Consider the following 15,881-nt stretch of genomic DNA (forward strand, 5'->3'; position numbering starts at 1 on the left):
AAACAGTAACATGACCCGTGTCTTAGACCTGTCCCTGCTGTTACGTGGCACATGTGGGTGTGAAAGGCCACACAAATTGAAGCCTCTGGGGCCTCTGGCTGGGATGGGTGGCCAGGAGGGAAGGTCCAGGTTTGGAGTCCATTGTAATGATGCTGCCACCAAAAGCTGCAGTCACAGTGACGTGTACAAGCGTCTCTCAGGGGGCACCTTGCGAGGTGCCTCAGCGAAGGTAGGAAGGGACAGAGAGGGCTCCCTCCTGCTCAGGGCTCAGCGGGTATCCTGCTCGGGTCCCAGTGCTCAGGGAGTGTTTGGCACCTTGTTTCTGAAAGACCTCTTTCACGGTCCCGAGTTGGGGGGACACTGGAAGTGGACCGGGGCCAAATTGTCCCCACTGGAGCAACAAGTGCCACAGGTAAAAACTGCTGCCCTGCCCGTGTGCTGAGTCAGGAGTTCCTAGGGCCGCTGCCAGACGGACGGGGAACAAAGAGCCCACGATGTCACCGCTGTGCTGCTCACCCTATAAACCACTCCCTCCCACGAGCAAGTGGGGAGCACAGCGCTGTGGAAGGCTGGTCTCTGGGGAGTCGCCACCGGGTACCCCGAGTTCTCTCTGCTGGTTTCCTGTCCGGCCCACTGCCCCAGACTGCCCAGTGATGAACGTGTCCGCTCTGCTAGCCCTGGACGGAGGCGTAGGCTCTGGGATGTCCCTGCAGAGCCTGTCCCCGAGAGGTGGGCAGGGAGGCTGCGTTTGCTTTGCACTTTTAGGAGCTGTGCAATGCGGCCGCTGTCCCCGGAGCCTGCCCAGGGAGCCTGTCCAGGGGAGCCTGGCCCCGGGGAAGCAGTTGTTTTGAGATTCTTTTCTTACCCACCTTCAGGCTGATAGTTGGAGCCTCTGAGTTCACATAGCTTTTTCTGGTGTTTACCTTTCACAGCCCTCTGACTCCTGCAGATATGGAACCATTTCTCGAACACCCTAATAAATCAGAGCTAATCACTGCAATTAGTCCTCGCTCACGGCACCTCTCACCATTGTAACAACGATTTCCATTTTATTAGTCTAAATGGTATTAATAACTCATAACTCCTCGGCTGCGATTCTCATGGCACTGGCCACGTCGGGGCAGAAGGATCTTTGCCTCTGTCCCCGCTGTGAGGACTGTACCCGAACTGCAAGCCCAGCCTGCGGCCTCCCTTCGCCCCACCATGTGTCAGCTTTGTGTCTCCTGCGAGACCCACTCAGTTGTGTCACAGTGTGGGGTGGAGATTGGGTTTGAATCAGGGTTAGACTCTGAGGGGAACCACTGCTTCCCAGCTGGTTCCTCAGAAGCTTCAGCCTGCTTATGTTGGCCTCAGTTTTCTCATCTGCACAATGGGGTTCACAGTGCCCACTTTGCCTGGGTTTTCTAAAGAATGAGGGTGCAGAGCCGTGATGAGCATGGTATGGGGTGCTCACATACCTCATTCACTAACCACAACCCAAGGACAGGGATGGCCACTTAATATGCCTACTATGCTGCCCAGCAGCGCTGGATACCTAATAAATGCCTGGAAATGCCCCTCAATCTGCAATCTGCATGCTCTGCTGTGAAGCAGGGTGGGGAATGGGGCGAGGGGCACAGGAGGCAAGACCTGGCCCTGTCCTGCCGCTCTGGCTTCCAGCAAACCCAAACAGAGAACACCAAGGATTGCTTCAAACGTCCCTGGGAGTTTTCAGTGACTACGGGAAAAATTGGTGCCAGGTCTGTGAATGAATAATTGACCCCGATCTTCTACACCTGCAAACACAGGTGGCTGGAGTGGAGCAGGATTGTGGCAGACTTGATAACAACCAGGCATCCACTTTGGAAGAAGCCAGCACCTCTCATATCCGGGGCTAGGAGGTAGGCTATTAAACCCGGCCTGCCCGGTGGGGAACAGCCCCGAGCTAAGAGCTAAGGGAGGCCCAGATTTGTGCCTGGCCGGGGGAAACACAGAACAGGCTGGGCCTCCACCCACCCTCCAGTGAGGATTTTGATTGGGTGGTGCCAGGGGAACTGGGATACCACAAATAAGAGGTGGCCAAGGCGGAAGAGAGGTGTCCCTGGTGGCCTTGGCTTATCCCTTGGCCTCCTCTGTCTCTGTCTCTCCACCTGAGCGTGACTGCAGGAACTATTTCTAGGCTCTGGAAGGATGTAACCCTCAGGGGTCACCCTGGAAGCAGTATCAGGAGGTAAAGGCAGGGAAAAAGCGGGACGAGGAAAGGCTACCCTCGAAGCCTGCCTCGCTTCCTGACTGTGTGCACGGGACCTGGCCCTCCCTGTCCACGCCCCAAGTCCCTGGGCGTTTCTGGGGTCACCTGTTAGGTCATGCTGCTTCACGCCCAGAAAGTTCAAGCTTGGCGTCTGGTTTAGGTCCCAGCTGAGCCCCCGCCTCCCCTTCTCCTGAGCGTACCTGAACCCAAGGCCACCTGCACATCCACACCTCCACGACCGGGCCCTGTGCCCCTTGTCCCAAGCTGTCCGGGGCCTTGTATCTTCAGATCAGAAATGGTGGGCTCCAATTCAAGCCCACTCGTCCAGAATCTAAGTCCTCCCTGACGCCCACCAACCAAGGGCCTTGCAGGGAAGCCAAGCACCTGAAGCCTCAGTTTTCCCAGTGCAGACAGGAGAAGAAAGCAAACCTTTCTACCTGTGCTCTGAAAGTTTAGGGCTCAGTGGACGATGGAGGCCAGGGCTCCCTCTGGCTGCTCCCCAGTCCCCTTTTCTGTGGACAGCATGCATGCTGGGTCAACCGGTGAGGCAGACGCTGAGGTCTGTCTGCCCTGTCAGACTGGCATCTCATCTCTTTGGGGACAATGCCCAACGTGGAGGGGACCCTGGTGCACGCTCACAGAAAGAAAGCCAGATCCTCCAGAGCCAAGTATGATGGTGCACACTTATAATTCTAGCACTGTAGGAGGCTGAGGCAGGAAGCTTGCAAGTTGAGCTCAGCCTGGGCAATTGAGTGACTTAGCCCGTTTCAGGCCAGGGGTTTAGCTCAGTGGCACAGCACCTGCCTGGCAAGTGCAAGGTTGGGAATTTGATCCTTGTCTGGTACCAAAACCCAAAAAGCTCCTGGCTCAAAATAAAAAAATTTAAAAAGGGCTGGGGATGCAGCCCTTTTTCATGGAAAAAGTCCTCCGTTCAACATCCTGTGGAGGAAAACAATGTGTTTTTGCTCTTTTGTTTTTTCCCATTAAAGGGCACATCCCCAAAGGTGAATGGGGGGCTGAAGTGGGACCCTGGAAGATGTGGGTGCGACATGCTAATTAGGGGGGTTCTGCTAAAATAGAAACCTGGGGACCAAAGGTTCCCAGGTGGGCTGGGGCTGGACCCCGTGGCCGATGCCCGCCGCAGGGCTGCGTCTGTCCTTCCCAGGCCGCTTTCTCACCCAGTCTCATCCACCCTGGGCTTTGCATTAGGTGAAGCCAGAGCCGCCGGGGACTGACCAGGCCTGGACCCACAGTGCCTGGCCCCAAGGGTGGCCGATGAGCTGGGCACAAGCCCCAAGGTACCCTCCTTCCCTGGGAGATGCTGGGGCACCTCAGGGAAGCTCCCAGAGGCTGAGATGCCGGCATCTCCTGGAAGAAAGACTCAGTTTCAGGGAGCTGTGGACCCCCTGGTCCCCGATCTAAGGCCGAGGGGACAAAACCATGAAACAACAAAAACCACATATGTCCTACACCTAGGCCGTGCCAGCACACCGAGGGTTCACACTATAGATGCAAGCTTTGAGCTAGGTGATCTGAGCACCCAGGAGGCCGAGGCAGGAGGCTCTCCATGAGTTCAAGCCTGCCTGGGTTACACAGTGGACTCAAGGCTGCCCAAACTCCACAGCAACACCTTGTCTCACGACCTCAAAACGCATACCGGTTCCCTGGCTGGCTGCTGCCTCTCCAGGATAGTCCTCTCTGTCAGCCCTGTCAACAGCCATCTCCTCTCCCAAACACTGTCATTTCTTTAAGAACAGGAAGTACCCAAGGTGGAGGCACACATCTATCACCCCAGCACTCTGGAAGGCTGAGGCAGGAGCATCATAAATTTGAACCCAGCCTGGGAAATTTAGCAACTTCAGGAGATTCAGTTTTTAAAAAAACTGGACTGAAACATAGCTCGGTATGAAATGAAGATCCTTGGTCCAATCCCCCTGAGTGAGGGAAGGCACGAAGCCAGGGCCAGATTCCTCACTCTGCTGCTGGCCAGCCGATCGGGGCGAAGTCCTCACCTTCTCTGTGCCCCACTTTCCTCCTTGTACAACAGGGACCCTAACCACCTTGTCCCAGGCCATGGCTCAGAGGCACTGCAGAGAGCACAGGGTCAAGTCCAGCTCTGGCCAGCCTCTGTCTGTCATCTATGAAATGGGCCCACTGTGAGAATGACCCATTCACCACAGCTGGCACTTCCAGGAGGACGGGCTCATGGTGTGCTGTGCACACATCTCAGCTCCCTGCCGCCACAGCTCCACCTCTAACCCTCTGGACAAAGCCGTAAACTTTGGGCAGTGGGATTCCTGTCCCGATGCCGGTGATCTGTTAAGCCACAGAAGTTCCTTTCACCAGCTGCTGTGGGCAGAGGGTGTGCCAGGGGACAATCTTGCTGACAGCCGCTGTCCTGGATGGCACTCGGTCCCTGGAGCCTTTCCTGAACATCGTCGCTGGGTTGAGGCCAGTTTCTCTGGCTTTTGAATTGCCATTTACAATGACTGCTGCTTACAGAGGAGGTGAAGAAACGCGTTTGAGGACAGAAAGCTCCTCCCTGCAACTCCCAAAGCTTGCCTGCTCTGGGTGGCCCCCTAAGGACGGGGAAGAGGCTGGGCAAGGGAGCAAAGTCCCGGGTGCTGTGTCACGCAGGGCAGTGTCGCTGAGCTTCTGAAGTCCTTTAGAAACAGTGGGTGTTTTCGCCAGCCACACCCCACGGGCAGGAAGAGGCTCAGTTCACTGGCCAGCAGGCAGCACATGCAGGGTGACAGCCATTTGGTCTCTCCCCTCCCTCCCAAGTGGCAGAAGCCCCAGCCCTGGGGCCTCAGAACCTCTGCTGTGCCCTCCCCATGGAGGCTCTTGCTGGACCTGAGCTCAGCGGGGCCCTGGCTGTGGTCATCAGCCCTGGCCCTTTCTGGCAGCCTGTCCCGAGGCATCCAAGCCCCTCACTCCTGTCACCACATTAGCATAAACTCATCAGGGCATGTCAAGGGTTGGGAGCTCTGTGCCTGGACCCAGGCGAGAGCCCGAATGCACAGGGTGCTTAGGATGGGCTAGGAGGGGACAGCGGAGGACAACAGGAAGGCACACGCTCTGCTGTCTTGGGGCGATGTGCTACGCTCTGGGAGGTTGCAGCCTGGAGGTTGCCCAGGGGCCTCCCACCAGCGCCTGGCAGATGGTCCCCGAGAACCTGAGTGGCCTCAGCTGTGGGGTGTGTGGCTGGCCAGGCCTGGCCTCCCGTTTCACAGGAAGGAGAGGGACATGCTGCCCTCAGCCCTGTGGCACAGGCAGGTGGACTTAGGTCCCCGACACCACTACACGGCCTCCCAGACTAGAGACCTCAGTCCCCAGCTGACCAAGTGCCCCGTCCAGCCTCAGAGGAGGCAGCCCTGCCAGGCACAGTGCCCCAGTGACAGTGGCGCTGCTTGGGAGTCACAATACCCTTTGGGCCTCGGTTCTCCGGTCTGTAAAGCAGGACCATCACACCCACCTCCCAGGGACAGACTGACACCAAGGACGCCTTCCCCAGGAGGGGGGGTAGGCACATGCACCCAAAGCCGTGACCCAGGGTCAGGCTTGTACCCTGCTGAGACCGCACCACAGGCTACGGTTGATCTGGGTTCCAGACCAGTGTAGACGCCTTTGTCAGGTTCCCTGCTCAGGTAACTTTTTTTTTTGAATCGGTACCAGGGATCAAACTCACGATCACAGGCTTGCAAGGCAGGCGCTTTATGCCGCTGAGCTAAATCCCAGCTCCTCAGGTAACTTGTTAACAATCCGGCATGGTGGTGTAGGCCGTTGGGATCCAATGTGCTGTTTCTCTCCTTCCATCCGTGGCACAGCACAGGTCCCCAAAGTTCTCTGCTGTAGCCGACCTCCGGACCTTAACTTCTGCTGTTTCCTCAACCAGAATTCCTTTTCCATCACTGGAAACCAATTCAGCTTTGGTCACCTGTCCAAGTCCCTTGGGGCCCACAGAGGAAGCACCTAAACCTATGTCCTGGTGTCTTCCTCTTTAGTCTGCACACTCAGCCCCATTAAATAACTTTGTGCCCCAGGTGTTAGTTTTCTGATCTGTAAAATGGGAGTTCCAGACTCATACACTGGGCCTGGCTAAGGGTCTGTGAAGGCTGATGCTTTGTGAGCACGAGCAAAGCTTGGACAGTGTTACGATTTTACTGTGCTCCAATCTTCATGTGACTGTCCCCCCACCCCAGATCCTTCCCCGCTGTGTGGTCCTCTCATGGGTCGTGACCTTTTAATGTAGGACCCGGAATGAGGATTCCCGTGCCTGGTTCTCTGCAGGATCCCTTACTTCTCCACGAACCTGAGCTCTGGGGGCTTGCACCTACAGGTGGGAATCCATGCTTATTCTGTGGCTTTGAGGGTCCTTTCTCATAGATCACCTTGGCCTTTCATATGTGGAGAGCCTGAAAACCCTGTTTTTACCCTAAAATTCGCACTCAGGGTTCTTCCCAGCCCACTGCGGGGCTCTATGGACCTTGGCCCCCCCAGTAAAAACCCATGGGAGGACAGTGCCTGTTCCCCATCTCAGCCAGGCATTCTACAGAGAACAGATGAAATAAAGCCGGAATCTATTCGAGGTGCGCCCAGTACTGGGGCAACAAGGACCAGCCCACGGGGCCACCCTGAGGCAGGTGCATGTGTGTGTGTAGCTCAGGGCAACTGACTGCTGGGATAGGGACTCCAGGAGTAGTTCAGCGCCTGGGCCACTCCAGTCTCCCCAGGGAGGGAGACACACTGCCTTGCTGGCTCCTGAGCTCACACCATGTGGCACCAACCTCTGGGTCTCCCTGTTGTGTTACCCATAGTGCAGCTGGCTGTTCCTACCCAGAATGCCGCTCTCAGCCTGCTTGGGTTCACTGGGGCCCTGACTCCCTCCTTACCCCAGAAAGTGCCTGCTCTATCCGATGCCCAGACTCCAGGTGGCTCCGGATCCAGGGATCAGGAAACAACTGTCACCTTTGTTAGAAGATGCATGGCCCCACTGCTAAGTCAGGGCTGCCTGGTGACCCCCAGGGGATCAGGAATTTCATGGAGAAAGGAGGGGACGTTTCTCCCAAAAAGCATTTAGAGTGAATTCTGGAGGACCAGGAGGGCTTTTAAAAAGCTGGTGACAAGGGCGTTCCAGAGGGAAGTCTCAGCCCAGGCTGAGGCAGGGAGGGCCAGTGGGCAGGGCCCAGGGCTCCCTCCCGGTTGGGTACAACCTGGAACCTTGGTTGCTGAGGCAGGAAGTTGTAACAGAAAACACAGCGTGGGCAGAGGGTCACCATCACAGATCATCGCTGTGACCCACATTAATGAATGAAAACGGGCACAGGATGTTGTGGAGTCTCCGCTGAGAGGGACTCACCGCCTTCCTCTAGCGCACATCTGTGGGTCCATGTGGGTCAGGAGTGACTGCAGTGTCCTCTCTGTGGGTTTAATCACTGTAGGTGGCGATGATGATGAAATTACCTGCATTTTTACCAAAATGCCCAGTGATAGCTGGGGTCCTGCAAAGGCGCCAAGTGGGGGCTGTAGCTCCATGGCCTGGCACGGGACACCCTGCCTTCCGTCCCCAGGAGGCTACAAACACAAAACAAAACCCAACCACAGGAAGTAGGGGGGACACCACCAGGAGCCGGGTTGACCCCAGGAGTTGTGGGGAGCGTGAGCCCCCTCAGGCTCTGTCCTGCATCTCCAGGAAACACTAAATGGATCATAACCACCCGGAACATGCGTTCCTGTTGCACGCCGTAACAAAGCTGACACTGTCTGAAGTGTAGGCACCGGGAAGGGATAGGCAGCCCTTTATATTTGGGGAACTCCCTTGGAAGTCATTTGTGACAAAGGTCCCAGTGGAGGTAGAACATCACTGTGGGCCTGGGGCAGAATCCGGGCTTCGGGTACCGGGGTTCCACCGATTCCTATGCCAGTAGGAGAGACCGTGCTGAAAGGGGCGTTTCGGGGCGCACGCGTCTAGCCATCTTTTCACGTCCAGGAGGAACGCGAAGATGTCACTCATCCTTCAGACCTTTACTCTGAAGCAGGACGAGCCCTTTCGGGCAGCGCCTTCCGCCCACACCAGGGGGCTTCCGACCCGGACGCTGTCTCCGACGCGCCCCCTCCAGGGCGGCGATGTGCGTCCCAGCCTGGGAGTTTGGAAATGTGATCCCCACAAGTTGTAGCTATGATGTTTCTGCCACATTGATTGGGCGTGTTTACGGTTTCTAACAACAGTCTTTAAAAGTCCGGTGACATCTCTTGAGAGTTTGAGTGTAAAAAGGAAGTCATTCAGGGAGCAGCCGAGAGATCGGCTTCCTCACTGTTTAAGCAGCAAGGTGCCCCCCCCCCCCCCCCCCGGCCACAAGACTGAATTTGTCTAAGTCGCAGCGCTCGGTGCCGACCCAGGCGGGACGCAAGATTAAAACGAACAGAAGAGGAGCAAAGGAAGCAAAGGCGCAGAGCGAGCCGGGAGAAAAAGGGCATGGTGTCCAGCGGGGAAGGGGAGCCCCGCGGGGGATCTGCCGCGGACGCAGATGAGGACGTCGTGGGCGCCTGCAGCTCGAGTGGGTCCGGATTTCGCGCCCCTCTAGGCTGACACTTTTGTTCTCCGCTCGGGGCGCCCGGCCTCGGAGGAGCGGCAGTGCGCACGCGCGGGTGGGGCGGGAGGTGGGCGGGGCAGCGGGTAGGCGGGGCGAGCGGTGGGCCCCGGCCCCACACCCCCGCCGCCCCGGCCCGCTCCATCCGGGCACTGCCGAATTAGCATCGTGCCGAGGCACAACTTTGCCGAGGCCCAGCGAGATCCAGGCGCGCGCGCCGGAGGAAATATAGTCCCTGCCGGCGGCGGGGCGTGCGTGGGGTGTGCGGGGCTGCGGGCGCCGGGAGGCCATGCGCCAGGCCGCGCCCGCAGCCCGGGGACCCGGCGCGAGTCGCCGGGCGGCCTGAGGAGTTGGGTGGCCCGGGCTCGGCGCCCGGCCGCCTTTCTTACCCCTCGCCAGCCCCGCTGCACGGGGCCGTGGAGTGAGGGTCTGGGGTCCCCCACCGCCGCCGCAGGAGTCCCGATCCGTTCCCGCCGGGCCCGGGCCCCCGCCGAGCCGCACAACTTCCCGGGCGCCGGGGCCAAAGTGCGCGCAAAGTGCTGCCCAAGTTCCTGCGATGGAGCTGCAGAGCCGGCCCGAGGCGCGCGCCGCCGAACTCTCCCGCCACCAGGTAGGGGCCGGGCGGGGGTGCGGGGCGGGGCGGGGCGGGGACTGGGGAGGGGCGCTCCCGAGCTGCGAGCCCCGCGTCTTCGCTCCCCGAGATCGCGGGGTCTCCGGGGCCGGGGCCCCACCTCTAGCGCCCCCCGGGGGCTGGGAAGTATGCTCGGCACTCACTTTTTGTCCCCTGCGCCCCAAACTGCGATGCCGCACCGTGGGTTCAGGGGCACGGGGGCCCGAACCCAGCTTTTCCCGTCCTTGCCCCGGGGTTTGCGCTGCGCTGCTTGGGTGCACGAGTGGACCCCACGGGAGCTCTCCCGGGAGATCATGGAGACCCCCTCAGTTTCCCTGGTCCCCACGCCCGCACACCTCGCTCTGTGCAAAGTAGTTTTGGCCGGGCGGGTGGCGGCGGCGTGGCGCCCGGGGCCCGAGCGGTGTTGCGGCGCGCGCGGGTGTGTGTGTGTGTGTGTGTTGGGAGATTAGGACGCGACTTGAATATTTATGAGCTTTGCTCGACACGGACTCGCCGTGTTTACTTGGCTCTTTGTTCCTCCCCCCTCCCCTGGCACACTCTCACACTCACACTCACTCGTGCACACGCACCCTGGCCTGCGCGCTTGCCCGGCTCGGGGCGCGCCGCCGGGTGGCCTGCGCCCCCGCCCCGCCCCGCGAGGCGCCCCGATGAGGCGGCAGCCACAGGTAAGCCGCACTGCCCGGCCGCCGTGTGCGCGTGCGGGACGCGGCCGAGAAACTTGGGGCGCACCGAACCCCCCTCCTCCCCGCACCCCGGCTTCAGCCTGCTCCTCGGTGTCTCCGCAGAACGGCGACCTCAAGAAGCAGCTCCACGAAAGGCAGCCTCGGATCGCAGCGCTCGGCGACAAACAAGTAAGCGAGCGGCCTGTGTACCCCTCACACCCCAGACCAGGACGCGGGAGGGGTCGCCAGGTACTTTGGCAGAACCCTAAAAAGTGCCAGCGTGGGCGCTCCCTGCTTAGACCTCCCCGGTGGTCTGGCTCCGGTCCTCAAAGTTACAGTCCTGGGCCCCCTTTCTGCAAAGAAAGAGCCGGGCGCGGCGCGGGGGTGGGTGGGGGAGCACCGGCCCCCGGCAGTGGCCGAGAAGGATGGACTGCACCTCCAAGGCGCGGGGCCGGCCTCCATCTTGAGTTGATGACCGTATTTTTAGGGACGCGGAATCCCCGGGCACCCATCGCCCGCGCCACGCCGGGTAGGAATGGGGCAGCGGGGGCGGCAGTTCGGGCCTGGACGCTGCAGGGCTCCTGGGAAGCAGTCTCTGGACCCCAAGCAAACTCCTTTTTCTAAAAGCCTTTCCTCTGAGCGCCCCCTCCCCACCACTTCGCCGGCTTCACTTTTTATTCTTGGAATCTGACGCCAGCTCTCGTGGAACAAAAGAAAGGCGCCCCCGGAACCCCCCTCTGGGTTCTGCCCTAACTTTGGTCTCTGGGCCTTAGGGGTAGAAGAGGACCCATAAGAAGCTCCCGTTATCGGAAGGTGGGGGCGCAGCCGCCGACCCCCACGCGCCCCCTCCGAGGAGGAAAAGTTGTCCATTGTGACTTAGTTGCGCTGAGCTCAGCGCTTCGTGTTTCAGCACCGCGAACAGATGCCGCGGCAGAGCCCGGCCGGTCGCGCGCCCCCGCCCCGCCTCCGCGCCCCGCCCCCCGCGCGCCCCCGCCCTCCGTGGCCGCCCCCGCCCCTCCCCCGCCGCCCGAGCGGAGAACTTTGAGCTGCGCAGCCAATAGTGAGCCCGGCTCCACGAGGTGGCGGCCGCGGGGGCGCAGGCTCCCCTCTCCGAGCCCCTGCGCCCCCCGCCCCCCCCGGCCCTGGTCAGCCACCGGGCCATCGATCGCGCTTCCTTCGGAATGCCACCGCCGCCGGCACCAAACTTGGATAGCTCGGTCGCCCCCCAGGGCGCCCCTCCCCCACTCTCCACCCCCTGGGCGGTTAGGTTTTCGGGTGCGCCCCATGAGGCTTGGAGGACATTGGCGGGGTGCCCGGGATCCCGGAGAGGGACAACTCGGAAGCCCGGGGCTCCGATCGGATCTTAAAGTTGAAAAGTGGTGGGAGGGAGCGTGTGGGAGAGGAGGGGGACCGGAAAGAAAGACGGCAGTTCCGGGGGCCCGGACCAGGTCCGGGGGCGCCTGGCTGGACGCTGGGCCCGAACGAATGCCTCCACCCCTCCGCGGTGTCTGGGCCCCCCAGCCCCGGCCGCGCGCCCCCGTCCGGGCGTGGAAGCTTCCATTCCCGCCGGAGGGGCGCCCGAGGAGTTCGGGGGAGGAGGGGCCCCGGGCCCCGCATTACCATTTTGATTGCTTCGATGCCATTTTTGGGGGGGGAGGGGATGGAAGACCCTTCTCCGCGGAGCACAAAGATGTTTAATCACTGTGCGGAATCAAATCAGATACTTTCTTTGAAAAAAAAACCACATCACCAAATCTGGTACAGTGAGGTCGCTGAGGTTGTACGGAGCCGATTTTCCACTGGGTGAAGCGGCAAGTTGCAGACTCAGGCTCCGAGTAGAGGAGGGACGCGGAGAGAGACGGCGAGACGGCAGTAAACGGGCAGCTCTCCTTGCAAAAATGTATTTCCGTGTTAGTCCGAACGTGCACTAGTTTCCCTGTTCCGAGTGACTGAGTGGAGCTCAGCTTTGATCGTGGCTTCTGTATGGTCACAACTGTTTCCAGGCTGCTTAAATTTTTATGATGATGGGAAATGAGTAGCTATTTATTATCCGACACGCAGGAATTTAGAGAAGGCTAGAACGAACGTTTGAAAACCCCGTTTGAAGGTGGAAGGGAAGCATCCCCGCACCCGGAGCCGGAGGCTGCCTTTGCCTTTAAATCTGAACTCGAGGGAGGCTGGCTGCAGAGGAGCCTGCCTCCATCTTTGTGTGTGTGTGTGTGTGTGTGTGTGTGTGTGTGTGTGTGTGTGTGTGTTAGAGAGGGAGAAAGAGTTTAACAGAAAAGAAACAAAACTTTGGTCCTCCGGTCTTTTAAAATATATTTCTCCTTTAGATGCCTAAAAATAGCACCTGGTCTGCAGCCAGGGTTTGGCAGGCCGTCGGAACTTGTTTGTAACTGGAAGTGTGTTGCCTTTCCGGCTCCCTTTGTGGCATTTTATACAACAAGGGCTCATAAAAGCGGGAAGGGAGGGGGCTGAGGCCGGGTTCAGCATGCTAATCAAGCCGCCTGGCTCTTCCCAGCGGCGCGGAGATCGCTCAGGGATGGCGGGGTGGGCTGAGCACACCCCTCTGTCTCCCCTCGTGTGGTGGCTGGAGAAAGGTCAGTCAGCAGGCATGGAGGTGACTGGGCAGAACTGGAATGTGAAGAGGCTGTGTTGGGACACCCCAAAACTTGCCCAGAGGAGCCAGACTGGAGAGAGTGGGACTGAAAAACCTGGTGTGTCAGAGTTTCTTTTTTAAATGTAACAGACTATGAAAAGATGATGATTCCCTTACAGGATTACTTGGGGAGAAGTCTTAGCATCTCCGCCTCCAGGATGTGCGTGCGTGCGTGTATGCGTGCTACCCCCATTTATATCACATGTAAAGGTTAAGTCTCAGTTAAAAAGTACACATGCGGGTGGTGAACGAGATCGGCAGTGAAATGAATGGGTGACCCCGTTGTCCACGTTGGTTAGAAGTAGGGCAGTGGTGGTCCGGTCTTCAGGGCCCAGCCTCGCATTTCCCATGCATGCCCTGGGCGGCACCGGAATTTTGTTACCTTTAGAAACAGCTGTAAGAGTTTAAAGGACTTGGAGAAGTAGAGGGTGTTGGTCAGAAGTAGGTGGCTAAGTTCTGCGCCTGGCTTCTCTCCCATCATGGGGGGCTCCGGGTTAAACACAGAACTACCCCTGACACCTTGCTGTTGGAAAGGGAGGGTTCACGTTTTTCTCTTGAAAAATGTGGGGTGGGGCTTAGATCACAGCTGAGTTGTGGCCCCTGGGGACCGCCCAGGCTGGGACCCTCCTTTCTGACAAGGTACGATGTGTGGAGACCCCATTAGGTGCTCCAGTGGTTTTGCAGCACATGCAGAGAGGCAGTAACGTTTTTATCTAAATTGTCAAGCGACAAGCACTTCTGTGTAAATAACAGACCCATCATAAATATATCTCTTCCCTCAGTGCTCCAGGCCTGACGCCTCGAGTGTCCTACCTGGACAGCACCTGGAAGAACCCGCCTTTGGAGTCCTGTCCCTGCCTCTGCAGACTCACTGGGGAGTCCTCAGGGGTGAACTCAGGGCCTCGAGTGCTGCCCAGTCTGGCCCTTTGATGGACTCTGGATTCCGAGAGGCCATCTTCAGGAGCGGCCATAAAAATCCGTCTTCTTGAAGGACGTTATGTATGTGGCCCTTGGCCTGTCCCCATGTGTGATTCACTGGCCGCTCAGAGCCAGGAGGGACCCGCCCCCACCCACAGGTGGCCTCTCCCAAGCCTCTTGGCAGTCCTCCCCATCTGGAGTCCCACCCTGCTGGAAGCAGCACTGTTTACTGGTTCCAGAGCAAAACTGTGCCGACTCCCAAAGCCCCACGTTTGTCTCCGTGGGAGGGAGAGAGGGGCTGGACCCTGTTGGTCCCACTCGAGCCTCCACCAGAGGACAGCACAACTATATCACAGTTCCGTCCGTGCACACTGCATGCCTGGCACCCCGGCCTCCTCCTTCTGTCTTAGGACATTTTCTTCACCTCTGAAAGAAACCGTGTGGCTGTCACCACTCCCACCCCCACCCTCCAGAGGTGCTGTGCTGAACTTGGCCCTGAGCAGACTCCACGCTGTTGGCACGCATCCTTCTGTGACTGCATGTGGGGTTCCCAAGTGACCCGAACTGCATGGGGCGTCGATACTGATGCGACGCAGGGCACTCCAGTAGTGGATGTGTAAGGATGGAGCGCTTTGTTTAACCCTTCACGTCCTGACGGGAGGTGCATCGGCTCAGGGTTTGGCCCTTAGGAGCAGGGGAGGTGTCTCTTTTGCTACCTCTTTACCAGAGTGTTTTAACATTGGAGCCCTTAGTGCACAACCTCTTGGTGGCTCCCCACTATTTGTCATTTACTGGGGCGCGGGGTCATCTCATGCCGTACCTGACCGTGTGGGCCCTGGAGCAGGGGCTCCTCCACCACCCTGAGCATTCCCGTGTCTCCAGGAGTAAAGGCATTGTCTGTCTTGATCGGTCACATTGGTGGCTATTTTTTGTTGCTTTATCCAGGGGCGGCAAACCTGCGGTACCCAGGCTGCAGCAGGCTGTTTGTGTTGTAGAAAGCTCTAGAAGGTTCGTCATCATTGTGCTGCACATGAGCTCCATGCCAGGCGTCTGCTCAGCTCCCCTTTCCTGTGTTCTCAGAACAAGGGGGCTGTGAGGATGAGCGGTGATGGTCTGGTCCTAGGGGACCCCTAGCCATGCAGGCCCGAAGTGAACGTAGCTTTGCAGAACCGTGTCTTTGCCCAGAGACCGCCAGGACCAGCCCTTTGCTTTCGCAGATCTCACAGAGAGGGAGGTGGGGGCAGAACTTCAGGCAAGGGCTGTGGAGGTGGCACCTTCTGGGTGGTGACACCCAAAGGGTGTCTGTATTGTTTCTGGCTTGGATGTGGCCTCAGGGCTCCGGGGAATGGTCAGGCAGAGCTGGGAGGAAATCCTAAAGGCTGGAGGCAGGGGTGGGAAGGGGAGTGACGGGCTGCATGTGTCCTGCCTGGCAGAAGCCTTCAGGGCATGCTGGAAAGCGTGGGCCGTGGTGGAGAGCAGGTTCCCAGGGTGGATGTTTGTCAGCTGGGCCCAGGGCTCTGGTAGGGACAGTGGGCCTAATGCGGGACTTGGGGAGGGGAGGCTGGAGGTGACCGACACATCAAGAGCACAGGGACAGGGCTGGGGATTTAGCTCAGCGGCATAAGCACCTGCCTTGCAAGCAGGCGGTCATGAGTTCGATCCCCGGTACCAATAAAAATGAAAAAGACAAAAAAAAAAAAAAAAAAAAAAAAAAAGAGCACCGCAATTCCAGCATTCGGGAGGCTGAGGCAGGAGAATGATTGCAAGTAGGAGACCAGCCTGGGCTACATAGTGAACTTGAGCTCAGCCTGAGCAGCACAGTGAGACCCTGTCTCAAGAAAACCGGAAAGAAAAAAAGATGTCCAGGGACTAGTGCCTAGGCAGGGAGGGTGGGCTCGGGGTCCTCCCTCTGCTCCCCTGGACCCTCGGAGGCGAGAACAGAAGCTGTGTGTGTGTTGGGGGGTGGGGCCTCTGTGAGGGAGGTTGTGGGCAGCTTCTGCTCAGACGATGCAGTCACAGGCACTTAGCTGTATTTACTGGTTACAGTTGATTCTTACTTAGTTTGTTCCCACTGATTTTATTGACTACACAGTATATATAATGGCAAATGGCATTTATATGGATATCGCCACTAAACATGCTGTGTGTGAGATCTGTGTGGTACAGGACCGTGTGAAACCGCTCCAGGCTC

At 58.7% G+C, this 15,881-nt stretch overlaps 1 protein-coding gene across 1 annotated transcript in view; it reads left to right on the forward strand.

Moving 5' to 3' along the window:
- The first annotated feature begins 9,230 nt into the window (after positions 1–9,230).
- Positions 9,231–15,881, forward strand: part of Phf21b (PHD finger protein 21B) — a 53,604-nt gene continuing 46,953 nt past the window's right edge. The window contains exons 1-2 of the mRNA XM_063243932.1: positions 9,231–9,430; positions 10,237–10,302. Of these exons, the coding sequence (XP_063100002.1) occupies positions 9,377–9,430; positions 10,237–10,302 (120 nt within the window). The 5' untranslated portion in view covers positions 9,231–9,376. The remainder of the gene's footprint in view (positions 9,431–10,236; positions 10,303–15,881) is intronic.

This window comes from Cavia porcellus, unplaced genomic scaffold, assembly GCF_034190915.1.
Source record: "Cavia porcellus strain 051 isolate PalLab524CR breed Dunkin Hartley unplaced genomic scaffold, mCavPor4.1 scaffold_40, whole genome shotgun sequence".
NCBI classification, from domain to species: domain Eukaryota; kingdom Metazoa; phylum Chordata; class Mammalia; order Rodentia; family Caviidae; genus Cavia; species Cavia porcellus.